General features: G+C 48.1%; 1 protein-coding gene across 1 annotated transcript; it reads right to left on the bottom strand.

Moving 5' to 3' along the window:
* Positions 1 to 1,183: 1,183 nt before the first annotated feature.
* On the bottom strand, positions 1,184 to 17,409 carry CSF3R (colony stimulating factor 3 receptor). The gene is made up of 15 exons (XM_029283274.1): positions 17,016 to 17,409; positions 15,344 to 15,467; positions 14,867 to 15,051; positions 13,587 to 13,741; positions 13,125 to 13,275; positions 12,724 to 12,800; positions 11,825 to 12,038; positions 9,591 to 9,779; positions 9,241 to 9,342; positions 8,027 to 8,173; positions 6,131 to 6,271; positions 5,203 to 5,293; positions 4,699 to 4,780; positions 2,625 to 3,133; positions 1,184 to 1,301 (listed from the first exon to the last, which is right to left on the bottom strand). The coding sequence occupies exons 1-15, from the start codon at positions 17,407 to 17,409 to the stop codon at positions 1,184 to 1,186; spliced, it is 2,679 nt and encodes an 892-aa protein (XP_029139107.1).
* Between the last annotated feature and the right edge of the window lie 9,375 nt (positions 17,410 to 26,784).

Below are 26,784 nucleotides of genomic sequence, written 5' to 3'. Positions count from 1 at the left end.
GAAGAAAATGAGGAGTTTTCCTCAGAGTTCAGGTGAGGGCAGTACAAGAGCACCTTTAATGTACAGTGTTTTATATACATGATAAATAATAGCAGCAGTTGTGGAAAAAGCATTTTGAAGGAACGAAGGAGTTCTCCAAACGAGTCTTCTCTTTACGATCCTTGGTTTCCTCTTGCAGCCGTTCTCCAGCACAAGTCCCGTGTCTTTCGCTGAGCCCTCCTCGCGAGTCAGTCAAAAGACCATCTGGATTGACCAGGAAACCGCTGCTTCTTTCTCACCCTTCTTCACGCCCATTACTTCCTTCTACTCTTTACATCCCATACTGAGCTGTGGCTCTTTCTCAGCTATGGCTTCTCCTCAAGCATCTACATCATTTCAACAGCTGAAAGACTTCTTCTGTGGACCGTTGGCAGCTTAGGAGATGGTCTGCTTGGACCTTCACTGACTGAATCAGTAGCCAAAATGGCACCAGAGTTCTCGGTAATGGAGACGTGGGCCTTCCTGCCCAGATTGCTGAGCACCACTGTCTTTTGGGGTACCAGATTGGGGAGTTCAGTAAATACCGGAGGTATGAATAGAATTTGTAGCTCAAGGTTGAACGGTGGAGTCCTTGGTACTCTCTGTGCTGGCATTTCCCCACTGGGCAGCGTCACCAGTACTAGTGGATGTTTGGTTTGCTCCCTGTTGGTGTACAGTAGCTTGCACTGCCAGTGTTGATGGGGGTGTAGTTTTTCTCCTTGGTAGTTCCTTAATTAGGGTGCTGTTTTCCGCTTGGTTGCTTGTCTCAGGTTAATACCTACTTATCTGGGTGTTGGCTGTTAGTGAAGATGTGTTCTGGTTTGTTTGTTTCCTGGTTAGCCTTTTCTATTGGCTGAATAATATATAAATAGGGAGATAAACACACCTCACAATCACTAGCCCTGATGAGGTAACTTAGTTGAGTAAGGAAAGACCTGCACGTAAACAACCAAAGTCAGACAGCACCAAGGATTCCACACGTCTTGGAAGTGATAAAAAAATTACCCTCCAAGACTCTTCTTTTAGGATGGGAGGAGCAAGCTGCAGAAGTAGGTGTACTTGCAGATGGATCCATTTTGGCAGTTCCTTCCTTGTAGACCCTCCCAATATGGGTTCATGTTGCTTTGGTGCAGAAATTGAAGATGCTTTGAGATTTTTTTTTCTTTTAAAGATTCATGCACACGTAGTCCATTAAATCTTGAGGAAGAAATGGAATGATCTGCATGTGCTCAAGGACCACGTCAAGGCCAGGGTGAGCATAGCAGGAGTACACCAAAGAAATCCTGCAATATGTAAGAAAAAAGTCAAAATTTGGTGGAAAGTGGTAGTTTTGGAATGAACACAGCACCACCTCTGGCAGCTGAGGCATGTAAGCGATGCAGTCCAGATAATCAGGAAACGTGGAGATCCGGCAGGCAGCTGTTGCGACCAACAAACTTTGTATATCAGTGACAAAAGAAGCCACCGGGGAGGAGGATGTCCATTCTAGGGCTGTGGCTCCTCCATTCCGATCGGAGCAGAAGTCATGAGAACAGATGATACTCAGCAGGACTGAACAGGCCTAACAGTTGCAAAAAGATGACGCAAAAGTGGTGCTGGGGGAACTTACAGCTATCGGCCTGCATCTACAGCCCTTGTAGCACCATGAGCCACACCCTGCAGGTTGCGAGGGGTGCAGTGTTTGTATTCTGAAGGTGTAGAAATGTTAAATGTGTTAAGGCACCTAATTTTTACCTAATCTTCGAACTTTCTAGCACCTCCAGGTAGGCTGTTTCCCAAAAACTGGAGACGCCCTCAGGTCATCTCAATGCCTTTGGCAGCTTCTGAAGCAGAAACAGAAGTGAAAATCCAATATACGCACCTTCCCTGAGGTTGCCTTCTGCTCATCTAAACCATTCTGCTCCAAACTTGGCAACTTTAAGACTTGTGGATTTCTTGGCTGGCTGAGGAATTCTGGGAGTTGAAGTCCACAAGTCTTATTTGCAGAGCCCTGATTTAAACTAAAGCATGTCTGCTTCTGAGTCTGGAGAACTGTGACTCCGCCCTGGGAACATTGCCTATCCTTCCCGCCTTCCTGGCCAGGAGGATATAGTCTCTATAACAGTGGTTCTCAACCTTTTTAATGCCGCGACCCCAACCGGTCGTAAGTCGAGGACTAAACCGGTCATAAGTTGAGGACTAGACCGGTCGTAAGTCGAGGACTAAACCGGTCGTAAGTCGAGGACTACCCAACCGGTCGTAAGTCGAGGACTTTCCCTGCCCGGGAGCGCCGCACATGCGTGGTTCCGCCTCCTGCGCCGGCCGAGGCGTAGCTGGCAAGCGGCAGAGACGGAGCAGGCCGACCACCAGCTGGCCCAGCCCAAGGGAGGTAAGGCACCCGCCGGAAAAGGGGGAAAAAATGGCGGACAGCCTTGCTTGGCGACCCCCATGAAATGGTCGATCGACCCCAAATGGGGTCCCGACCCACAGGTTGAGAACCACTGCTCTATAAGGATATAGTCCAAAAGACAAAATAATGGCTGGCCAGACCTCTCCGGGAGGAGAAGGAAGAAGAAAAAGAGTAGACTGTTCTCCCTGCAGCCCTGGGACACCAGCTGGGCCCTTACAGCCTTCGGAAGTTGCAGAGGCCTTCATTCCCGTCAATTTTCAGGCCCTGAAGCAGTGGGAAATCCAGCAGGGCCCCGTCCAGGAAAACCGTCTCCTCTTGGAAGCTGGAGGGCGTCTCTCGCTTGGGCTGGTCGCTGTGGAACCAGAGGTTCTTGTAGGGCTTCGGGCTGGGGCTCAGGCTGTGGAGCAGAGGCTGCCTGGAGCTGGAGCGGATGTAGATGGTGGGCGAGGCTTCTTGCTGACCGTGGTAGCTGCCCCCCAAGACCTTGGCATACTGAACAGGCTCTGGGTTATTCATGTAGGAGGTTGGCCCTGAGCCCCCGGTGGGCACGGCTCCTTTGGCTTTGCGGGCACCAGAGTCGGAGAGGGCTGCCGGGCTGTCCTCCGTGGCCGGGCCGGGCTCGCTCTTCCCACAGGAGAGGCACTTCTTCTCCTCGGCTTCGATCACGAGGAAGGCAGACACGATGACGGGGCTGAGCTCGCACGGCTTGGGGGCCTGCAGGGTCTCCTGTGGGAAGAAGGCAGGAGGAGGAGAAGGGGCGGTTAAGGACGGCCAGGTGGCCACTAAGGGAAACTAGTCCTGGCTGAGTGCAAATGGGGGCGGGGGGTTCTGCTGGGGATGATCATTTCTAACATCTTCATTTAAAGCAGTGGTTCTCAACCTTTTTAATGCCGCGACCCCCAACCGGTCGTAAGTCGAGGACTAAACCGGTCGTAAGTCGAGGACTAAACCGGTCGTAAGTCGAGGACTACCCAACCGGTCATAAGTCGAGGACTTTCCCTGCCTGGGAGCGCCGCGCATGCGTGGTTCCGCCCCCTGCGCTGGCCAAGGCGTAGCTGGCAAGCGGCAGAGACGGAGCAGGCCGACCACCAGCTGGCCCAGCCCAAGGGAGGTAAGGCACCCGCCGGAAAAGGGGGAAAAATGGTGGACAAAAAAAATGGCGGACAGCCTTGCTTGGCGACCCCCGTGAAATGGTCGATCGACCCCAAATGGGGTCACGACCCATAGGTTGAGAACCGCTGATTTAGAGGTAGACTATCATGGGGCAGGGAGGCTTTACGGGTAGTCCTTGCTTACCGACTGCCTTATTTAGTGACTGTCTGAAGTTACAATAGTGGAAAAAAAATAGTTTTGTGACCTGCCCTCATAACTCACCTGATGGCCATTTGGGTGCTTCACAACTAGGTTGCCCCAAGCAAAGTTAACAGAGACTGGAGAAATGAAAGCCAGTTTGATCTAGTGATGAACGTAGCAGGCGAGAAAGTGGGAGATGGGGAGTTCTAGTCCCGCCTTAGCCATGAATGCCGGCTGGGTGACTTTGGGACAGTCCCTCTCTCTCAGCCCAGCCCACCTCACAAGGGTGCTGTGATGGGGGAAATCGGAGGAGGAAGGAGTCTCAGGGATGCTCCTCACCTTGAATTATTTGTAAAAATAATAAAGGTGGGATACAAACAAACAAATAAATAAAATGTCAGGGGCCCCTCAGAGGCCGGTTCAGAGGAGGAAGGGTTGGAGCTGGGACCGCCCGATGGGGAAGGCAAGCCGAGGGCTGAGGATGAGGCTGGGGAGACGCCAGTTCTTGGCTGAAGCTGAGAATAGCTTGCGCTGCATCATGTGGTCATTGTAAGAGTAAAAGGAAAGGACTCCACTGAACCTCCCGAGAAAAGGTTGGAGAGAAACGCACAAATAAACGGAAATAAAGCTCCTTTAGCCTATGCAAGCTCTGCTTTGCAACTGATCTGGGCTGCATTTTACCTCCGGATGCCCTTATTATCTCTGTATGCAAAACTCATTAGCACTGAATGATAATCAATGCATTTGGGCCCAGTACTTTGTATGAACACAGCTCAGGTAATTAGTTTGGGGCTCAATGTGTTGTATGAACCCAGAAAAGAGGGTTAATTGAGCTGTCGATCAGGACACATTTTGCAAACCCAGCAAATGAAAATGGGCAGGGTCGCTCCTGCAGTGGTGCCGATACATCTGGCTGGGTGGAAGGTTCATAAAAGCAGCTGCTGCTGCTGTGGAAGGAAGGAAGAGCAGCTGCCTGTCTCTGTGGCTTCCAGGCTTACCTCCTGCAGAACGGCGGGGGCCCATTTGCCCAGGCTGCTGTTGGCTGGGTCAGGGACGCTGGGCCAGAACTGCATCTTCATCCTGGGGGTGAGTTGGGGAGCGTGGAGGGAGAGAGAAGCACCTGGTTAGTCTGGAGCTCTGATGGCTGAGAGGAGTCAAGCTCTCCACCTGGATATTGGCCATTCCCTATTCTGCTCCTGTCTAATATGTGAATCAATGCAACCTCTCAACACAACGCATCAACACTGGATATCTGGAACATGGGTCAGGGAATTTTCTTTCAGAACAAGTAGCTACTTAGAAGGGAAATTCTGTTACACATATATACAACACACAATCTACAACACACACACACACATACACACACATAGGATTTTCTTTCTGCTTTGCCTCTGGCCTCCACTCCACTGTCTCTGGCTAAGTCTCTCTGCTATCTCCTGCATTTGCCCATGGGAATCTAAACTCGGGTGCCAAAGCAGCTTCTGACTTGCTCCTCCACGTACCTTTTGCTCTTCTGAAAGCAGATGACCATGCCGATTATCATGGCCAAGAGCAGCCCAATGACTAAGTACACAATGGTGATGTCCAGGTATTCTGGAAGAGAGAGCAAGGTGTTGGATATGGGTGGATTAGTGGCCATCTTCCACACATGGAACTAAAGTGGAACACACTTGTGGGTCCTGTTCAGAGAGTGTGTGCCCAGGGCCAATTGGCTGCATTGTCGTGTCTGCTGCTCCTTGGCCAAAGTAAAAATGAACTAGTACATCATCAAGTGATAATTTGTAGGTGTAAAAAATGGATGTGGAGCTAATTCATGCAGGCAGAATTGTTCCTAAAAGGAAGAAGGAGGTTGTGCAATTTGGCCTTTACAGGTAGTTCTTGACTCATGATTCTCCAAGCTTTGCTCGACTTGGAGAATGAGCCGTGAGAATGCTGGAGGTGGCGGCAAATGGCCAAGACTGCGGAAGGCCCCGGGCCTCTACTTCAGGCCCGCCCCTACCGCTGCCACCATCCCTGCACTGTGGGGTCAGGCTGGGGTGGCTGAGGCTTTGCACCTCACTCGGTACTCCCAACTCATATGCAGCTTGTGCTGGACCTCCCAGAGCATCTCCCACACCCCTTGAGATAGCTCCATGGTCCTTACCTGGGACTCTGCTAAACCACCTGCAAGATTGTTTAACAACCACAACCAGGAGCGCTTGGGATAGCAGTCGTTGAGAAAAACGGCCATGTAACAATCGCTTTGCTCAACGACCAACATACGGTCCCAACTGTAGGTGTAAGTCAGAGACTACTTGCACCCTTTACACCTCTAGGAAAATCCTGCACTCTCAAAACAGCTTATTGACTTATAAGCCTAACAATTTTTGCTTTCCATTTCCATGGCCCCAGTTAAATTTCCCAACCTCCAGCTGCCAGGGCTGTCCTTACCCATGTCCTTGGTGGTGATCGCAACACTGGTCCCATTGGTGCTCCCAACCATCGTGGAGGCCATGAGATGTAGGCTGTACATCGTTGAAGGCCGAAGACCTGAGATGGTGAGGATGTCTACAGAAGTGTTCACAGCAATACCTGGAGAAAAACGCTTTGTTATCGTTTCAGACTGGAAAGGTCCAAAAGCCAAAAGGATATGGGCAGTAGAATGATGATGGGAGGCACCATTCTATTCTTTAGACTCCTCCTGAAGGTTTTTCTCTCTCTGCTTCTGGTGTGGCATGAACTTTGGGCAGCAAAGTCTTGGCAAGGTTAGAGAAACCGGTATCAGTCCAGGAAACCTGTTAAGATCAACTCCTGTCATCTTTAACCATTGGCAGTGCCGTACTGGTTAGTATATTCTAATACATCTAGAAGTCACTATTCTTTCTCTTCTAATATTAATATCCCAAGCAACAAAAATATTTAGAAGCACTTGGTTATGTATTTATTTAATTTATATAGTGGCCATCTCACTATCGAGAGATATTCGACACAGGTTTTTACCATCAAATCAATTATGATCAAAAAGGGTGCACCTCGTCTCTTTCTTGCCCTGTGCTCCAGGCATGCCAAGTGCCCAGGACAAGGGCAGGGTGGGATGTCCGGTATGGTCCCTTGGGACCCCTGCCTCCTCTGCCTCCCCTGTGCTGCTTCCCCAGTGCCCCTCCCTGCAAATCTGGTCTGCTCTATTTCCTGCTCATTAGATTTTTATTTTGGACTAAGTTGCTTCCATCTGTTTTTTCCCCCCCTCTAAGTTCAATTTTTGAAAAGAAAGATCCAATTTCTTAAATGTTTCCCCTGTCCAGGCGTGTCCGACTCTAGGGACTGTTACTCATTTCCGTTTCTTAGCCAAGGAGCCAGCATTTTCTGAAGAGCCTTTCCATGGTCATCTGTCCAGCACGGCTATGCTGTACGTCGAAGGCAGCCAGAACGCTGTTAGCTTCCCACCAAAGTGGTAGCGATTTATTTACTCGCATTTGCATGCTTTCAAAACGCTACGTTGGCAGGAGCTGGGGCAAAGAACGGGAGCTCGCCCCGTTACGCGGCACTCGGGTTTCAAACGGGCTGTCAGCTTTCCAGCATCTTAACCGCTGAGCCTTTGCACTCCCTAAGTTCACTTTTTGAAAAGAAAAATCCAATTTGTTTTCCTGGTCTTTAAAAGAGGGAGACAAATATATTGCTATCAAGTACAGTATGTTGATATGTTGCAAACGATATATTTAGGAAGCAAGTTATGCAGAGGGAAATCTTTTGCAACTTCCTCCTTAAATTGATCAATGCCGGAGGATGTGTAAATTGGTTTAAACCGACTTGGACGGTCTGATTGCATGAAGGATGTTCCTCCCTGAAACACTGAGGATTGTCTGCTTATTCGTTTGGGTGAATAAATGCCACCTTGACTTGCGCCGAAGATTTCTAAACCATCTACCTTCTCCCCTTTTTCTCTAGGCTGCTTGTTATTTGTTTTGAAGACAAATGTGTGGTTTGCAGATTATTGCACAATTCACACAGCCTTAGTTGTCTTGGTGTCAGAGGCTTGGGTATTAATTTTCTAATGCGGTGGAAAGAGGGCAGGGTGGAGAGAGGAGTTCTGAGTTTATTTCTAAAGAGATATAAACATATAGAAACACTGGAAGCCCTCCCAATAAGAGGGAAAGAGAGTGTCAAGTCCACCATTTGCAGGTGCTGAGGGGGAGGGGGGTGGTATGCTTGGGCTTTTTTTGTTTCTGCTCTTTGCTTGGGAATTAGGGAGGGGTAAATGTCTCCAGAGATGGGATGGGTTCCTTCCCAGCTGGTTTTTGCCAGGTTCCAAGGCCGTCATGCTCGGCCTTGGGAGGGGCCGGAACGTACTTCTAGCTTCTTCATTGGGATCGATCCAGAAGAGAGTATAGCCGGTGATGAAGCCGTTCTGGTCTTCAACAGGGAGGGGACTCCACCAAACCTCAGCTGTGGACACCCCAATTTTTAGGGGATACACTTTCGGGCTGCTGGTTGGAGCTGTGGAGACAGGAAGGAATCAGAGTATGATCAACCGCAGGTCAAAGTGAAGGGTACGCTGAGCGTGGGTGGACCCATTGGGGTAAACAGAAGAGACTAAGCTTCAGTTTGCCATGAGCAGTCTCTGGAAGCAGAATAACAGAATAGCAGAGTTGGAAGGGACCTTAGAAGTTCTTCTAGTTTAACCCCCTGTTCAAGCAGGAGACTCTATACCAGGGGTAGTCAACCTTGGCTCTTTTATGACTCGTGGACTTCAATTCCCAGAATTCCTGAGCCAGCTTAGCTGGCTCAGGAATTCTGGGAGTTGAAGTCCACGAGTCATAAAATAGCCAAGGTTGACTACCCCTGCTCTATATTATTTCAGACAAAAGGTTGTCCAATCTCTTCTTAAAAACCTCCAGTGATGGAACACCTACAACTTCTGCTGGCAAGCCATTCCACTGGTTAATTGTTCTGACCGTCAGGGAGTTTCTCCTTAGTTCTAGGTTGCTTCCCTCCTTGATTAGCTTCCCTCCATTGCTTCTTGTCCTGCTTTCAGGCGCTTTGGAAAATAGGTTGACTCCCTTTTCTTGGTGGCAGCCCCTCAAATATTGAAACACTGCTATCGTGTCTTCCCAGTCTTTCTTCTCACTAGACTAAAAATACCCAATTCCTGTAACAATTCTTCATACGCTTTAGCCTCCAGGCCCCTTACCATCTTTGTTGCTTCTGAAGTGCTTCTGGTCACCCCTCAAAAAGTTTAAAACTGGATGAGCAAAAGATCTTCCTGATTCTACTGACTACTTACTAATAGCTACTCATCATGCCAGCCTCTGATAACAGCATTCAGAAGGGGAAGATGGAAGGCTTGCATTATTATAATTTTGGAGTTTAAGTTGATCATCAGGCTTAATCTGCACTACTGTTTTTCTTTTACAACCCATTCCTGGAACAACCATACCTCCAGAGATTATTGGAAATTACACAGCTTCCCCTCCCCCTCCCCTAATGTAAAATTCCAACCAAGAAATCATTTGATTGCTTTGGAGGGAGGCTGAGCTGAACCAGCCCCCATGTGGAAGACACACCTTTCTGCCTTGTGTAAGCTTCTATTGATTGGGCCACCCCAACTCTGTCTCTGTAGAGAGGGTAGACGGAGATGTTGTAGCGCTGGAAAGGTTCAATATTTTCTGAAACAGAGAAGGGGCAGACGTTAGTAATGACTGAAGGGCCGGGCTCAAGCGGGGTACATTCCCACCACCCCTTAAGCTGCTTGCTCTACTCTTGATTGTGCCCTTTCAAAACGCTGCACCACTAAACCTGCAATTATTAAGTTGTGCTGGCAAGTTGGGAAACTTTGGCCAGGTAAATGTCAGAGAGAAGATTTGCCTTCGCTCCCCAAGGGTGCCCCCTCCTCCTGCCCCTGGCAGTGGATCACCTTGGATCAGGGTTTCTCTGATGCTTTCATTCTGTAGCTTTTGCCACTCAACGTTGCTGTCTTCTGCTGCAGAGGTCACTCGGTGCCACTCAACGATGTAGCCTGTCACTGGGTTCCTCGGGGGATCCCACCACAGCCAGAAGCTCTTCTCATCGTGGGGGGATGCCCGGATCTTGAGCACAGGATGACCTGAGAACAGTATCAGAGAATGTAGCAGAACTGAATTGAATTGAATACTTTACTTGGCCAAGTGTGATTAGATACACAAAGAATTACGTGGATGGAGACTAAAACATATGAAGAATGGTTGCAAGAATTGGGTATGTCTAGTCTAGTAAAAAGAAGGGGTAACATGATAGAAGTATTCCAGTATTTGAGGGGCTGCCACAAAGAAGAGGGGGTCAACCTATTCTCCAAAGCACCTAAAGCAGAACAAGAAGTAATTGATGGATACTCAGCACGGAGAGATTCAACCAAGAACTAAGGAGAAATTTCCTGTCAATGAGAACAGTTAACCAGTGGAACGCCTTGCCTCCAGAAGTTGTGGGCGCTCCTTCACTAAAGGTTTTCAAGAAGAGATTGGACAGCCATTTGTCTGAAATGGTTTAGGATCCCCTGCTCATGCAGGGGGTTGGACTACAAGACCTCCAAGGTCCCATCCAACTCTGCTCTTCTGTTATTCTGCTACAGAGGGAGCACTTGGGTCTTGGGATGGGAAATGGCAGGTGCACAGAGAGGGCCTGGGTGGAAAAGCTAGACCAATTCCCCCCCTTCCTCAGACTTTGCCTTCAGGCTACTGGAAGCTCAAGGATAAGCAGTAGGGCCTGGTGTTAGATGCTATTGGCTTAAAGGGAAAATGTCACTACGTATGAATAATGGCTGCCTCTCTTACGGATGAGAGATGAGGTAAAGGCAACGTCACGAGGAGATGGCAGAGCATGTTTGCCTCCAGCCTAGACTTGACCGGGCCAAAGCAAGCTTCTAACTGTGAAAGAAAGCACCTCAACCACTTGCAACCAACAAAGAGCCTGTACACTATCTAGGAAAAGAGGCTTGTTTAGAAAGAAAAGGGACAAGCTTCCTGTTTTGCTTCTGCTCCTTCTCATGCGTTGTGCAATTGTTCCCTCCCGCAAAGCGCACGGTAGAGAAGCTCCCCCACAGAGAGAGGCTCTTGGAAAATCAGGCGTTGCTTGCCTTTGGCCTTTTTTCATTCGCACTCGTGCTGGCATGAACAGGCCGAGCGCTTTTTTCTGCAAAGGTCTTAAGAGGTTGCCTTCTTCTTGTCCCCAACCTGTACCAAAGCCTCTCCTTGACTCTCCCTTCCCCTGTGGCTCTTCCAGCCTCTTCCCCCTTAAGCAGTAAAGAGCTGTGGGACTTTTGAGGTGTGTAGGTACTGCAATGTACTGTGCCAAGTGTTGGATCAGAGGGGGCAGCTTCAGTCCAACACCTATTGGGCCCTGGAGGCAGGGGCAAGAGGGTCCTTGTCCCCTTTCTGCTCAGGGCGTTTTTCCAGGCACCTCTGGCTGCTTGGAGCAGAGAGAGTCTGGTTCTTTTATCTCAACTTCTTTCTCTGAACCGGTTTGGTTTCTAGAAAGACCCCTCCTGGTCCAGCCTGGATTGTCTCAAAGAGCAGCTGATCAACGGTGGCAGTAGGGGGCTATTTGGTGAAGCAGGAGAGAGCCCCCTCGACTCTCTCTATCCCAGTCAACTCTTGTTCAGTGGCTTCTGAATGTGGGTTCAGGGAACCTCAAGCATGCACTGCATCCATGTCCCCAAAACCCTCTGATCTGACTCAAGTATTTTGCTAGCCTGATAATCTTTTGGATGTGGGTTTAACGCTATTCCAAGGGAGAAACTCCCTTTGGGTGCACCTGTAATTAATAGCCTCACTACCTACGCCCAATGTAACAACTGAGTACTCCAGCAGATCACAAGAATACTCGTGAATTGCGCATTTCAGGCTGCAAAAGGAAGCCCGTTTGGTACAGTGGTGAAAGCACCAAGCCAGAAACTGTTGGACCCAGAGTTCTCATCCTGCCTTTGGCATAGGGCCAGCTGGGTGACCTTGGTCCAGTCAGGTTCCAAACTAAGCCCTTGAAGTAGGCAATGACAAACTACTTTTGAAAATCCAGGTAGTTGCCAGTAGTCAACACACACTTAAAGGCACGAAAAAATGAAAACAAACTGAATAGCAGATTCACAGAAACAGGATACCAAGTCCGTCTACTTCCTACCTTTTTTCTCCAGCAAGAAGATCTCCGTGGCTTGAGATGCACCTCTAGAGTTGTAGGCTGTGAGATAAACCCTTTCGGCTCCTGGTGGCATCAAAAACGTGCATTGCCTCTCGGTGGTGTTACACAGAGAGGGTGAGTGGCCCGTGTGCTGACCGGTGCTGAGTGCTGCCCAGTATCCCAGGATTCTGCCATTGGCCTCATGTGGCTTCATCGGCTGTAGAACAAGACAAAGGCAGCTGGAAATGAAGCCCCTGAAATCTGCAGCGCCTATTGTCTGCGTCCACACAGCACGCTTAATCAGAGTAGCAGAAGAGCTAGAGTTTGCATTTGTACAACACACTAATCTTTGTTTTCACTGTAGCCAGCCTTCTTGTGGCTTTGTAGGTTTTGAGAGTTCAGGACAGTTGGAATAATTGGCTTGCGTGAACCAAGTTTGGAAATGGGTTAGTGCAATATGGGTAATCCTCGACTTACAACCATTTGCTTACTGCCCAAATGGTTAGTAAAAGCTACAACGGCACTGAAAAAAGTGACCTAGGACTATTTTTCACAACCAGCATTGCAGGATCCCTGAAGTCACGTGATCAAAATTTGGATGCCCGGGAACCGGCGTGTATTTATGATGACGGTTGCCGTGTCCTGGGTTTGTGGGATCCCTTTTTGCGACCTCCTGACAAGCAAAGCCAATGGGGAAGCCGGATTCACTTAACAACCATGATACTAACTTAACAACTACAGTGATAAATTTTGGAGTCAGTTGTGGCTGTACGTTGACTACCTCTGATAAGATTACCCAGCCCCTTCCCGCTCCTGCTGTGTTGCCTGAGCGTGGTCTCCTCCCGAGAGCATCTGCTGGAGTAAACTTGCCTTGAGTCCTGCCCAGTGAGGCCCCTGCTTACCTTCCAGAGCAGCTGCACCTCCGTCCCCTTCTCGGCCTTTCGCAGTTTCCACCAGGCATCAAGACTTCCTGAAGGTGCTGTGGGAGAAAAAGAGGCTTCAGGACCATCAGCATTTGGCCCTGTTCCTTCAAAGCAACCAAGCTTAGGAGAGTGAAGACTAGCTCAGCCTCCACTGCCATCAGCCATGATATGATACAATCCTTCATTGGACAGAACTGTGTTCTAGTTCACTGAGAAGATGCACTCTGGAAGTGGTTCCTCAACCCCCATGGGCCAAATCCTGAGACGAGAGAATGGCTCGGAGGCTGTCCTGTCCCGATGCCCTGGCTATCCCGGTGACTTAGGGGGCTTGGCTATCTATGGGGAGGGGCAGCTGCAGGACTCCTCCGCCCCTTCCCCACCTTTCTCCTGTGTAGTGAAGAGCTTGGCCGGGCTCCAGCTGCTCCAGTAGCTGAGGGGCAGACGCCTGCAGCGCATCTGGAAGTGGTAGAGGCTGCCAAAGAGGAAGCCGCACTGCTGGATCTGCCGGCTGGAGGTGGTGATGTTGTGGACCTGGGATGAAAGGGAGAATGGCAGAAGCATGGAAAGGCTCCTTCCCTTGCCGCCCCCTCCTCCCCCGACCCACAGGACCCTCCAGCCTATGGGAAGAGGCCAGAAATGCTTTGAGTAAAAAGGCCTTTGGCTGGACGGAAGAGGACAGGGCCAAGGGGTTATGGGTGGCTACCAGAAAGGGCCCGATGCCTGAAGAAGAGGGCTTGGGGGCAGGGACAGAAGGGAAAGCCAGGCCAAGGGGGCCTTGATGGTGCCCCCGAGGGGTCCTACCAAGCGAAGCCATTCTGCTGTCAAGCCAAAGAGGGACTCACAAGACTCCACTCCAGGCTGCCTTCCAGCTGATAGCGCAGGTCACAGCCCTGTTCCATGAATTTGCTGTCCTTTCCTGCCTTCCATTTTACCATCAGGCAGTCGCTCTCCTCAGAGATGAGCTGGATGTCCTGGATGGTCGGGGGCTCCAGCCAGGCTGGAATGAACAATTTGGGGTGAGAGAGAGCTTTGTACTTTGTTTAAAGTATTTTAATGCCAACCTCCAAAGTTATCCCAAGGGTAGGTAGCAAGAAGAGTGAAATCACCACCCTAAATAATAAAATCAAAAGGCAGCAACAGGAAAGAGCCTTTGGAGAGGAAGGGAAGGGATGAAAGAGGCGTGTCGGATGCCTAGCAGACATCAGCAGACAGTGGTGCCTTTGGTGGCTACCAAGGGGATGTTTGTCAAAAGTGAGATCTTGGATCTTTAGGGTGATTTGGAACAGATTTTCTCCCTCCCTCCTTGACCTTTGGAAACCATGAATGGGTCTGAACATGTCTAGACTTTAATGAAGCCCCACCCATCTTTAGAGGATGAAGAATGGACCACCCAAAGAAAGCTGTGCGCCATTCCAAAAAGTGTCATAGTTGTTGGATGTTGCTATGAGATGCCAGGGTGGAGAGAAAAGAGGAGGACAGCAATCATTCTGCCTTCTTCCTTCCCAGAGGTGGGGGTTTTTTTTTGGTTGGTTGGGGAACGGGGAGGATGGGGTCTCTCTCCCTGGGCATCCCAACGTTCTTTGTTTTTCCTTGAAGACGTTTCGCTTCTCATCCAAGAAGCTTCTTCAGTTCTGAACTGAAAAAGTTCCTTGGATGAGAAAGCGAAACATCTTCATGGAAAAAGCAAGGAAGTCCAGTTGCTTCTTGAAAAAGAAGCAACTGGACTTTGGGACAACCACGGCCTGGAGGACGGAAAATCCCCCTGGACAGAACCTCTCTGGGCAGTTCTTTCGGGCTGAGTGACTTGCAAGGAGCAGCCTTCCTCCCAGCTCAGGGAGGGACCGAAACCTTCCAGGCAAGACAGATTGCTTCTCATTTTGGCCTCTAAATCAGGGGTAGTCAACCTTGGCTCTTTTATGACTCGTGGACTTCAACTCCCAGAATTCCTGAGCCAGCTGTGCTGGCTCAGGAATTCTGGGAGTTGAAGTCCACGAGTCATAAAAGAGCCAAGGTTGACTACCCCTGCTCTAAATGAACACATTGCAACTCTCCCGGCTTCTCACCCACATCTATGGATTCAGCCCCATTCGCTAGAAAAGAGGGCAGGGATGAGGGCACCCACCTAAATCCATGGGGTCTGCACACAAGAGCTCCGAGGTCGCGTTGCCCAGGGCATTTTCCACAGACACCCAGAAAAGCATTTTTTGATACAGCTGCAGCTCCAGGCGTTGAAAAATGCAGGAGTGCCGGCCAGGCTCAGGGATGCAATCTGCGATGGGGTCCAGGGCCTTGCACTCCCTCGAGCTCCTGAAACACCAAGAAGAGCTATCGGGTGGGGGGGTTGGGAGAGGAGCTATGCTCGCAGCTCCCTGGGATGCGCAGAGAGTCCAGTGGAATGCAAGACCTTATTAAAGGGAAAGTGCCCATCCCTGGCAGACATTATTCCAAGGAGGAAGGGACTCAGTTAAGCCAAAAATCCTGGTTATTTGTTTTTTTACAAGTTAATGGTCAGGAAGAATGAGAATGAAGAAAAGCAGACTGCCCCCCCCCCTCCCCGTTGGCCCTCGCCTGACTGCAACGGTTCATCTCCTGTCCTTACCGGAATCCCTTCAGGGCCACACGGGTTGGGAGGAGACTGTCCCTCCCAGGGTCCCACTGGCACGCCAGGTTCTTGGAGGTAATGTTGAAGATGCAGGTGAGGTTCTGAGGCTGGGATGGAGGGTCTGCTTGGCATTCACATGCAATGAGAAAAGAGAAGCGAAAAAGTTTTCAGCCTCATGATGACAAGGGTGCAGGCAGACAGTCCTGCAGCTTTGAGGGATTCACATATTGCATTGTCATAATGCAATCCAAGTCTCAAAATTTGTTGTTCCTGACTGGTGACTTGTTCGAACACACAAGTGTCACTTCCGCTGTCCCTCCCACCATATGACTGGCATTTTATATGAGCCAGAATTTCCTATCTAACATGCAGCATCCATCAACGAGAGCAGAGAAGTTTATTTGTTCTTGTGCGGGTGCAGGCTTTCTGTTCTGCCCAATATAGCCAGCTTGTTAGGATGTGAATCTGCTGCTAAGTTCAGTTTTAGATTTATTGGACAACCCCCCATCCCCCCCCCCACACACAAAATGCCTTTCTATGGCATTGCTTGGAAGTCATTTCGTTAACTTAAAAGATTTACTTATGGCCAAAGGTTGAACTTTGATTTCTGTTCTCTGGAAGGAAGTAATGGTTATCCAGCATTTTATCTGGCATCTCCCTGTCACCTGTAGCTTGGCTTCCTTGTTGAAGCCATCTCAAGTGACATCATCACTTTAATGGTATTCCTTAATGCAATAAAAATGGCCTTTCTGTAGATTTGGTTAGGATTGGGATCTCATCACACACCAAACTAGTGATTCTCCATCACAACAATTTTGAGAGGTGTGGTCTTCAACTCCCAGAATTCCTTGCAATGGCCACACTGCAATGGCGAATTCTGGGAGCTGAATTTCACACTTCACAAAGTTGCCCAAATTAGGAAACCACCAGTGTCCAATGGTAAATGTTTGAAGCCATCTCTGCTGGCTTCGTTGCTACCATCAGAATGGGCTACCATTTCAGACAAATGGTTGTCCAGACCTCCAGTGATGGAGGACCCACATCTTCTGAAGGCAAGTTGTTCCACTGACTAATTGTTCTCATTGTTAGGACATTTCTCCTTAATTCCAGGTTACTTCTCTCCTTGATCAGTTTCCATCCATTGCTTCTTGTCCTGCCTTCGGGTGCTTTGAAAAATAGGTTGACCCCCCTCCTCTTTGTGGCAACCTCTCAAATACTGGAATATTGCTATCATGTCCCCCTTTGTCCTTCTTTTCACTGGACTAGCCATGCCCAGTTTCTGCAACTGTTCTTTGTATGTTTTAGCTTCCAGGCTCCTAATCATCTTAGTTGCTCTTCTCTGCATTTTTTTTTCCAGAGTCTCAACGTAATTTTTGTAATGTGATGACCAAACCTGTGTGCAGTATAAATGAGTAGGAATGTCTTCAGAGGGTCGTAAAAGACGGTGGCTGCAAAAATGTGATCCAAACTCCTTCGTGGCCACTATTTTGACTTTTTTTTAAAATCACATCCTGCTCATAAGGAATTTTGGTTTTAGTGTTGGATTATTAGTTCTATTATTGATTATTGCCTGTTACGATTCATAAACAGGCAGTACAAAGAAGCAAAGGTTTCTTTATAATCACTGCACGGTGGAGATTCCCGTTTGGATCCCTGCAGCGAGACTTACATCCAGCCTGGATCTGGGTAAGGTTCACAATCTGTGGGATGCCGTGTTCCTGCATGTAGCAGCTCAGGGGAGTCACAGGTTCCTTGAAGGGGCCGATGGTGATGTTGGAAACTTCCACTCCATTGCTGAAGCTCTTCTGGGATCCTTGAAGTTGTTGGTTGCCCAATTTCCAAATAATCTGGATTCTGCTACCCTTTGTAACGGGGCAGTGGTTTCTCCAGATGGTACAAGAAGCTGTGATATTTCCTCCCAAGATGACAGCTGAGGAGTTGACAGTCAAGTGACTGCAGGAGAGGGACCCTGCTGAAGAGGGAGAAAAGACTTGGAAGCAATGGATGGCAAAGTGCTGGGCGACTGGCTGGCTGCCAAAAGTGGCGGCCTGCCCTTTCCCCATGGCTGCCCCTGCCAGGGCCCACGAGCACCTACCTCCTGGCATCCAGAGGAGCAAAAGAGCGCATCCCAGCATCTTTGACCAGGGTTCCCACGTGCTTCTCATGATTTGGCTCAGGCAACGTAACATTTAATCCTGCAATTTACAGAAAGAGACATTCAGGCAGCTTCCAGCCCTTTGCCCTAAGGCCTGCCCCTCCTGCGGGATTTGGCTGGCTCTGGACATGGATGACCGGTAGGAACACAGCCTGGGGCTGACTGTGGGGCCCCAAAGAGGAAGGCGGTAAAAGGCTAGGATTTCATCCTCTTTTTGTGTACCCACACAAAGGGGCATTAGCACCTTCTTGACAACATCCTGGGCTTCTCTGTGCCTCTGCCTGCTGTGGCATCAAGTTTCACTACACTAAAAATATTGTTGAGTTGGTGGTTCTACATTCTGGGGTTGCCCATTCAAGAAATAATAAAAAAATAAAAAATATTTGTCTAGAATTTTAACATAGTCACCGAATGATCTGCATTCTAGGCTAAACATATTCAACTTGCTTTTCTTTGGCAGACCCAGTCTGAGCCTTGCACCTTTTTGTCTGGTTTCCAGCTTTTGGGCATCAGCATGAAGCTGCTAAAGCTAAGCTGAATTCTCCAGGGAAGGACCAATTAGCATATGCAGAATATCGCTAATGTACCATAACCTGCCCATTGAGACTGAAGTTACATAGTCACTGCCTCACAGGGATGGCTCATGGCCTCTTAAAAACTCTCCAGCCCCTTTGGCATGATCCTGTGCCAAGCTAGGCATCACCTCTCTGAACTGAGTCTTCCCACTGAGTACAGAATTTTGCCTTTATCTCTGAGGATTGTCTGGTGGGTTAGTGTGGTGATCTGCCCAGAGATCTGGGCTGGGCATGAGGCAAGTGGACGATCACTTAACCATGAGCCAGCAGTGTGTAGCCGCCGCCGCCAAAAAAAGCTAACACAATCCTGGCTTGTATAAACAGAGGCATAGATTCGACATCAACATATTTATTAAATTTATACGCTGCCCATCTCAATCTGCAAAGCGACTCTGGGTGGAGTTACAGTCTGCTGCTCGTCTGAGATGCTTCGGCAGCTGCAGGACTGCCGGAGGGAGTGGAAGGGAGCTGACACAGGACCGGGCGGGTGACTAGAGTGTTCACCAAAGGTGGCTTTTGTGTCCAGGGATGGGCCCTCTTCCCCTAGCACTGCTCGACATAAGAAGCGTGAATTCAAAGCAGTGGCTTGTTTCGGGAAGCCGTCCCACCTGGTCCTGACCCAGGAATCCCTATAGATCTTCATCCTGGAAAGGACGGTGCCCAACTCCAAGAAAGCATCCGGCTATATGTGGGCACGTACATCATGGAAACCCGAACCACAGACAACTGGGTGGACTGCACACTGCTGTGTTGCTTTCCTCCTTAAGCCTCTGCTTCTCCTTCCCCTTTCTTTCCCTTTCCAATTTCTCTACTGCCTTTATTTTTATTTTTATTTTATACTATGGCAATCTTAACAAAAAAAGGAAGAAAGGCAAAGAAAATTTGACAGCAGACTGGACCACCAGCCCTTCCAGTTGAGGTGGCCTGGAGATTTGTCTGCCTGGAAGTGTGACTCTCCACCTATCAACTAGGAGGATCCTGAGCAACGCTTATCACCCCCACCCTTGAAAATGCTGTCAAATTGAATCCCCCCCTCCATTCTATCTTTGCAACAGGAGCCCCCCAGCTGAAACCAGTAGGCAAAAAGGGATCAGGCATCTCAAGGATCTGGCTTGGTTTGGTGATCCTGCCAGAGCAACTTCCCAGCTGCTCCTAGCCAGCCATTTTAGTTGCAATCCGGCCTCCTGGCATGCAGCACCCCATCGCCCCCCGTCCCCACATGGCTGTGGCTGGGCACTCAGCAAGTGGCACCTTGCCAAACCCTTGCCATCTGGCTGCTCCTCAGTCCGGCAAGACTTTAGCGGCAGCTGCAGGCAAAAGGCACACAGGCACCCCTGTTGGCACACAGCTACACTCTGTGCGTAGCCGCGGCACGTAAGGTGGTGCGAGGGTCCCTGGAAAGATGGAAGAGGCTGCGATGCCCAGCCCTTACCTTAGGCCAGTTCAGGTGCCACAGCTCTGCTCCCTGGAGAGGACTCCTCTGCCAGCGAGCTGCCCTGCTTCCCCTGGAGGAAAAATGATCCTCCCACCGCCAAAAGCTGTCGTTATTCTCTCTCTCCGAGCAAGGTGATTGCAAAATGCTGCTCAAGGCTTTTATCTGCCCAACTCTCAGGAAGGAAGGAACTCTGTGGCTGACCAGCAAACACACAGGGTGTGCACACTCCTCCTTTGGCTTCCCCCTCCCTCCTGGCTTTTATAGAGCCTGGCCCAGCGTAGTGCTGGTGGAGCAATCCACACCTTCGTGGCCCCCACGGGCTGAGCCTGCTCAGAAATTGGAAGAGCCACGTGTGGGTGGGCGCCACGTGTCTAGTGTTCTGGATGAGATAGGATGGGCTGGCCTTGTCCTTTCCCCAAAGAGTTCAATATTTCACAGAGATTAAAAATGTGACAAGGATACAGGTAGTCTTCAAACTGAGCCCAAAGTTTGTGTTGCTGAGACAGTTGTTAAGTGAGTTTTGCATCATTTTATGCCCTCTCTTGCCACAGTTGTTAAGTGGATCACTGCAATTTTTAAGTTAGTAACACAATGAATCTATCTTTCCCATTGAGTTTACTTGTCAGAAGGCCATAAAAGGTGATTATGTGGCCCCGGGACACTGCAACTGTCATAAATATGTGACAGGACTCTTTTTTCAGTTCCATTGTCACTTCAAATAGTCACGTCGAGGACTATCTATAACTTGGCTGCGTTCAAATGACGTCCTTAACCCGGACAGGTCTGGATCCATCCGAGGCTTGTGCCCATCACCACAGGCTCGGTAGGTGTTAATGGAAAGTTTTTTGTTTCTTTTAGAGGTTGGGTGAATCTGGTCCATCCGAAGATTGCTTGGTCATTCAGGAACCTGGTTGAGTCTGTTGTGTGAATGAGGCCTCGGCTGCCCTCCAGTGCAGAGCTGTTACTCAGAGACAAGAGGCAAAGCTGACCCAGGGCAGAAGGAGGAGGACAGATGTCCTGCTGGGATAGAGCTGAGCCAAGCCCCCCATGGCTGCTGAGAAGGTCCGGCAGGGGAAAGGATGGGCCGTGATTGGGAAAAGCGAGCTTATTGCCCAATTCCACACGACTGTCAAAGTTTCATTTGCCGAGCAAGAGGTTGTTTATTGCATCATTTGGTGGTATGCTCACTGCAGGCAGGAATGGTTTCCACTAGCCTTTGAGAGAAAAGAAGCTAGTCCTCAGTGACCACTCCTCTGAGCTGGACATACGATCATCTGTGCCTTGGCCATGGAAGTGGTGGATTCATCAGGCTCACTCTGTACCTCATACAAGAACTTTAGGACAGATATTCCTTCCAAAAATACCATCGGTTCCACGGATCAGTTCTTTTTAGAGGAGCAGGTGTAGCGAACACTTTGGGACGATCCTGGCTGACTCAGGAATTCTGGGAGTTGAAGTCCACGAGTCATAAAAGAGCCAAGGTTGCCTACTCCTGGTCTACCAGAATGTGTTAATTTGGTGGATTACCACTATGGGTGGGGGATCTCAGAAGCTTCAGTGGCCTAGAGAACGGCATCAGTGGAAGTGGGAGCTGTGGCAGGCTTGTTCATGCTGCTCATGATGAAAGGGAAGACAGAGGAAGGCGGGTGTGCTCAGCTAGCATGAAGAAAGGCAACTTCAAACGTCAAATCAAACTAAGGGAAAAAGACAAAAGGCAAAAAAAATCTACCTTATATTATAGTATTTTATACAGATCAATGGTCACTAGTTTACTAATGAATTCTTTTGTCATTGTTCTGACAGACAGAGACAAATAAAGCAGAACTCTGAGGCTTGAAAATTCCTCAAAGAACATGTTTATTAGTTACAAAGTACTGGCATGGTCAAAAGTGAAACCAAGTCTGAATACACAAGTAACAATTACCCAATTACAAAGTATAATGGCCCACCCACAAAACTATGCAAGCAAACTACGTTCCCCAATATATTCACTTGGCGGGAGCAGTAGATGACCTTGGTTCCCATGAGACAGAAGCACCTGGGCAACCCCCCCTCCCTCCTATGTGGCAACCTAGAACGAGAAGAAAAATGGCTGCGGCGACACTCATTGTAGAGTTGACATCACTACTATAAAATGAACAATGCAAAGTATTATTCTAAGATATCAGAACAGCCATAGTAACCTAACATCTATTATTGAATTCTTCCATTAGCAGATATATTAGATAGTAGATTCTGCCTTTTCCAAAATATTACCAACAGCCAGTCATTGATATAGAACAATAACAGAGTTGGAAGGGACTTTGGAGGTCTTCTAGTCCAACTCCTTGTTCAAACAGGAGACAAATGGCTGCCCAATCTCACTGTCAGGAAATTTCTCCTTAGTTCTAGGCTGGATCTCTCTTTGATAAGTTCCATCCATTACTTCTTGTTCTGCCCTTGAGTGCTTTGGAGAATAGGTTGACTCCCTCTTCTCTATAATATTGTAACACTGCCGTTATGTCACCCCTAGTCCTTCTTTTCATTAGAGTTAGACATAGAGTAGAGCCAATTCCCACAACCATTCATCGTATGCTTTACCCTCCAGTCCTCTAATCATCTTTGTTGCTCTTCTCTGCACTCTTTCCGGAGTCTCAACATCTTTCAACATTGATTCTGGTTTGTTATGAGGCATCCCGCTAGGCTATGAAGGGCATTCAAGAGGCTCCATAGGCTCTGAAGTCATCTGTGGGGCAAGAGTGAACGGAAGATACCCCACGAGACCACAGAACGTGCTAACTGGAACATGGAGTTGGCAAGAAGTCTTTTACAAGGTTTCCAACAAGGCAGCATGAGTCACTTCCCATAACAGAAAACCTGTTGCAAGCCCCACAGCTGAAGAGCACATGGGTCAAAGGCTTCTCCATTTGGGAAATGCTTTCCTCCATGGCCGTGGCTGGTCCTAAGCACAAACAAGCCACCCTCCACTTGGGACGTTGTGGGCTCGGGCTCTGTATTTCCCAGTACAGTAAAACCAGTTGGATTTAGACACACTTCGTTGAAGTTTCCCCCAAAAGCCACATCAGGCAGACCTACAATCGTGAATGTGTAACCTTCCTTTTAAAGAAATATCTAAAATAGGTTTAGTGTTAGATGTGGGGAGGCATTTGAAATGTCCTTGCTATGAAGCATGCGATGGGGCCACGGCCCTTGGTCAGTCAGTTGACCCTTTCCTCTTGGCTGTGCTTCAGATTGCCCCCCTCCCCAAAAGCAGGAGTTTCCCCTTCAGGGATGCCAAACAGGTTTTTGGGAAGAAAGTCACACCTGTTTCCCACCAGCCACAGTTTCTGAATCGCTGCCTTCCTCCTCCAGCTGTTTTGTGAAGGGGGCTGAGGACAGGAGTAGTGCAGTAGTCCATGCTACTGGGATCCTCAGTGGACCAGGGCAGCCCCAAATTTGCCAAGTCAGAACCCCTGTATTTCAGGTGGGAAAACCTTAGTATTTGGTGGTATTGGGGTCCTTGATGCTCTCTGAGCTCGGCTGTTTTCTTGCAGACCTTTCATTACCCAAACCAGGTAACACCATCAGTGCTAGAAAGGAGTGGCGGTTTGCTCTCTGTTTATATACAAGCCCCCCTTCTAGCACTGATGATATTACCTAGTTTGGGTAATGAAATGTCTGCAAAAACACAACCAAGCTCAGGGAGCATCAGGGACCCCTCATTTCAGCCCTGAGCTACAAATATTCTCCTTTAGTGGTGATATAGGCTGGCAGAGAGCATTAACTGCCTTTCATCTGAGTTGATGAAAAGAAAACATGAGACGATATCCTTGTACATCAATAGACTAACCCTCCCCTGCTCATCCCTAGACTCCTAAAGGCTCAGCCAGGATGCAGTGCTGCAACTATAGAACATAACATGCTCCGAATCTCCTGCCCAAACAAAGCGACAGTATGGAAACATTGCAATCAATTTCAGAACTGGGCACAAGACAATCGAGAGATGCTTAAACATTCAGCAACATCTCACATTCCAAGACCAGAATATGCCTTTTAGGTGTTTGAAAACCTTCTGATGACATCTAAGTTTTAAACTTTAAAAAAATAATTTCTTAAAAACAGATCCATTGAATCAGGCACTTTTTTTTTTGCAAAATCCACTATGCCTCACATTGCATATCCCTTGTTTCTTTCTGGTCTCCACGTTTTCTAGTTGGGCAGAAATGACTCAGTTTTGTAATTTGTTTGCCTTAGAAAGTGATGCAATTTCTTGTAGTTTCTTACAGAAAAAAACAAGTTTTTTTCCCCTCAGTAACTATGGTGATGTGCATCATCATCATCCATCACTGTGGGAAGAAGTTTCAAGGGACCAACTGCAGGGAAGTGTCAGATCAAAGAAACAGCACACAAACAGACAAAACAAAACATTGCTGCCTCCTTGTTCCTCTTCCCTGGATTACAAAGTAGAGACAAACAATTGCTGTAAGAACAGAGGCCACAACCAGAACATTCCAGTGAGAATACATGTTCTGTCAAAGGGGACCCACAACCTGTGAACAGCTTGATATAATGCAGTTGGCATTTCCATAGGATAATAGAATAAGAGTTGGAAGAGACCTTGGAGGCCTTCTAGTCCAACCCCCTGCTCAAGCAGGAGACCTTATACCATTTCAGACAAATTGTTGTCCAATCTCTTCTTGAAAACCTCCAGTGATGGAGCACCCACAACTTCTGGAGGCAGGCTGTTCCACTGGTTTAATTGTCCTCCCTGTTAGGAAGTTTCTCCTTAATTCCAGGTTGCTTTTCTCCTTGACTAGTTTCTCTCCATTGTTTCTTGTCTTTGCCTTCAGGTGCTTTGGAGAATAAGTTGTCCCCCTCTTCTTTGTGGCAGCCCCTCAAATATCGGAACACTCCTAGACAGGAGTAACAGAATAAAATGCAGAAAGAGTAGCTTTATTTTCGCCAGCTGATCTGATTGCTCAGAATTTCTCCCAGATTAACTTGAGAGGTTGTGCCTTTGAATACATGAAATGCAAAAGGTCAGCTGGGCAGGGCTCTCATCTTTCGTGGCAGCCCTTCCTCAGTCAACAGCCAAAGTAATGACCTTTGTGTCAGAGGAAACAATATTTTTGCTATATCCTGGCCTTTAGATGAACAGGCCCAGCTTATTTTATTTATTCAGAGGATATCAACCCTTCATAAAATGGCCTCATTGCTATTTGCACTACAAAAATGACGTGCAAAAAGAAAGGGGATAAGCACAAAGAACGGTGAGAGAGTAAGTGCAGCACCCCAACCGTCCCGAGGATGCTTCCACACAGCCAGCGGCTTCAGCCTTTCCTCCAGGGAGGTAGTTCCATGCTTCCCCATGCTTTTCAAAAAGCAACTACACTTTCTTTGTTTTTGCTTGAAGACGTTTCACTTCTCATCCAAGAAGCTCCTTCGGTTCTGACTGAATAGTGGATTAAAAAAAAATTCTCCACCATTCAGTCAGACCGGAAGAAGTTCTTGGATGAGAAGCGAAACGTCTTCAAGCAAACACAAAGAAAGTGTAGTTGCCTTTTGAAAAAGCAGACCACGGGTGTCAAACTCGCCATGTCACGTGACGTGTTGCGATGTATCGTGACTTTTTTTGCATTGCCGGAGCTAGGGTGGGCGCAGCCTCTGTATGATGCAACCGGCCCGTGGGCCGGCAGTTTGACATCCCTACTCTAGATCATTTCTGGTCGTCCAGTCTCTTCTTGAAGCCTCCAGTGATGAAGCACCCACAATTGTGCCACTGGTTGATTGTTCTCACTGTCAAAAGATTTCTCCTTATTTCTAGGTTGAATCTCTCCTTGATTGGTTTCCATCCATTGTTCCTTGTCTGGCCTTTTGGTGCTTTGGAAAATAGTTTGATCCCCCTCCTCTCTGTGACAGCCCCTCAAATATTGAAACACTGCTATCGTGTCTCCCCTGGCCCTTCTCTTTGATAGACATAGCCAATTCCTGCAAGCGCTCTTCATATGTTTCAGCCTCCAGCCCCCTAATCATCTTTGTTGCAGTCTTTCCAGAGTCTCAACATCTTTTTTATATTGTGGTGGCCAAAACTGGATGCTGTATTCCAGGTGTGGCCCAATTCTGTGAATGAATGTTAGTAAAAACTGCATCTGCCACTCAGAGTAACTTTCGTATTAAAACTCACATAAAATTCTTTGTAAGAGGAGCTATAAATTGTCTTCGGGGATCAGAGCTCTTCCAGCTAGGCCATCCTTCTACTTCCAGCTGGACATCGATATTCACAGGCAGGAGATAAATCAATGGCTTCTCCAGTTACATACATTTGTATTCATCAGAGGAAGCTTCTCAGGAGCACAAGAGCCATTTGTACTTTACTTTAAACAAGCAGCTCTCCACAGAGTTAAACTGGCACATCTAAAGGCAGTGCCAGAGCCTCAACATTATGGCAGAAGTTGGAAATAAGAAAAACCTGTTTTTAGATGACAACCATGCTGCAGTCACATCCCTTGAAATAAAATAAAAGGGCCTGCACGATTCTCTAGCAAATCTTTGGATTTTTCCTGCAGAGGTTTTTAACAATCAACACGTAGGCTATAAGCCGGAGTTACCCTGTGGTAGGATGAGTGGCGAATAAATTTGTAAACAAAGAACAAACCTTTATTGTTATTCTACACTCAATGATCATACCATAGTCCACCAAATTCATGGGAAACGTCTCTGCTGTGGCTTCCTAGCTGTTACGCATAAAAAACAATTCAGCCTGTCTGATTATACTTTTAAACTTCTCCTTAAAGCTGGGCTATATAAAACTGCAAGAAGTTTAGACTGATGTCATTTAACTGCATACAGGATTTTTCTGCTTGTGTCTCAATTAACCATAGACCCTGAGTTTTCAAGCGTCATTTGAAAAAGAAAAGGAAGAAACCCTAACCCTATAATGAAGCTACCTATCCTTGGCCCAGCCCCGAAGGATCCTTCCCTCTTTGGGGTTTGTTAGCAGCTTTTCAAATGTTAATTCAGAAGAAGGAAGTGCGGGGCTACTTTTGTTTCTCAGAACAAGACTGATGACACACGTGGCCCTAATCCAGGAAGAAGAGGCAGATTTTGGGTGTCGGGGCTATTTCTCCCTGTCACCCACATCAGTAGAAACCTCCGAAGAAGAAGTAGTCTTTGTTTTCCATTGTTGCAGCACAGCAAACAGTTGATGTGGCTTCCAGCAGTAAGAAATGTGGCTGTAACTTCTCATCAAGGAGTTGTGAATAAGACTTGCAACAACCTTCTTCCCATCATGTAC

The sequence above is a fragment of the Protobothrops mucrosquamatus genome, unplaced genomic scaffold (assembly GCF_001527695.2).
Source record: "Protobothrops mucrosquamatus isolate PMUCROS unplaced genomic scaffold, P.Mucros_1.0 scaffold46, whole genome shotgun sequence".
NCBI classification, from domain to species: Eukaryota; Metazoa; Chordata; class Lepidosauria; order Squamata; family Viperidae; genus Protobothrops; species Protobothrops mucrosquamatus.
This window is presented reverse-complemented; position numbering and strand designations above follow the sequence as displayed.

What these genes read in the sequence shown, in the direction of transcription:
- CSF3R (XM_029283274.1), bottom strand. Translation starts at nt 17,409, where the DNA reads ATGGGGAAAGGGCAGGCCGCCACTTTTGGCAGCCAGCCAGTCGCCCAG. An exon ending in CAGAGAAACCCTGATCCAAG is followed by an intron (nt 9,343 to 9,590) that starts GTGATCCACTGC and finishes TCTCTGTTTCAG; the next exon opens with AAAATATTGAACCTTTCCAG. An exon ending in CTCTGCAACTTCCGAAGGCT is followed by an intron (nt 1,302 to 2,624) that starts GTAAGGGCCCAG and finishes TACATATTGCAG; the next exon opens with GATTTCTTTGGTGTACTCCT.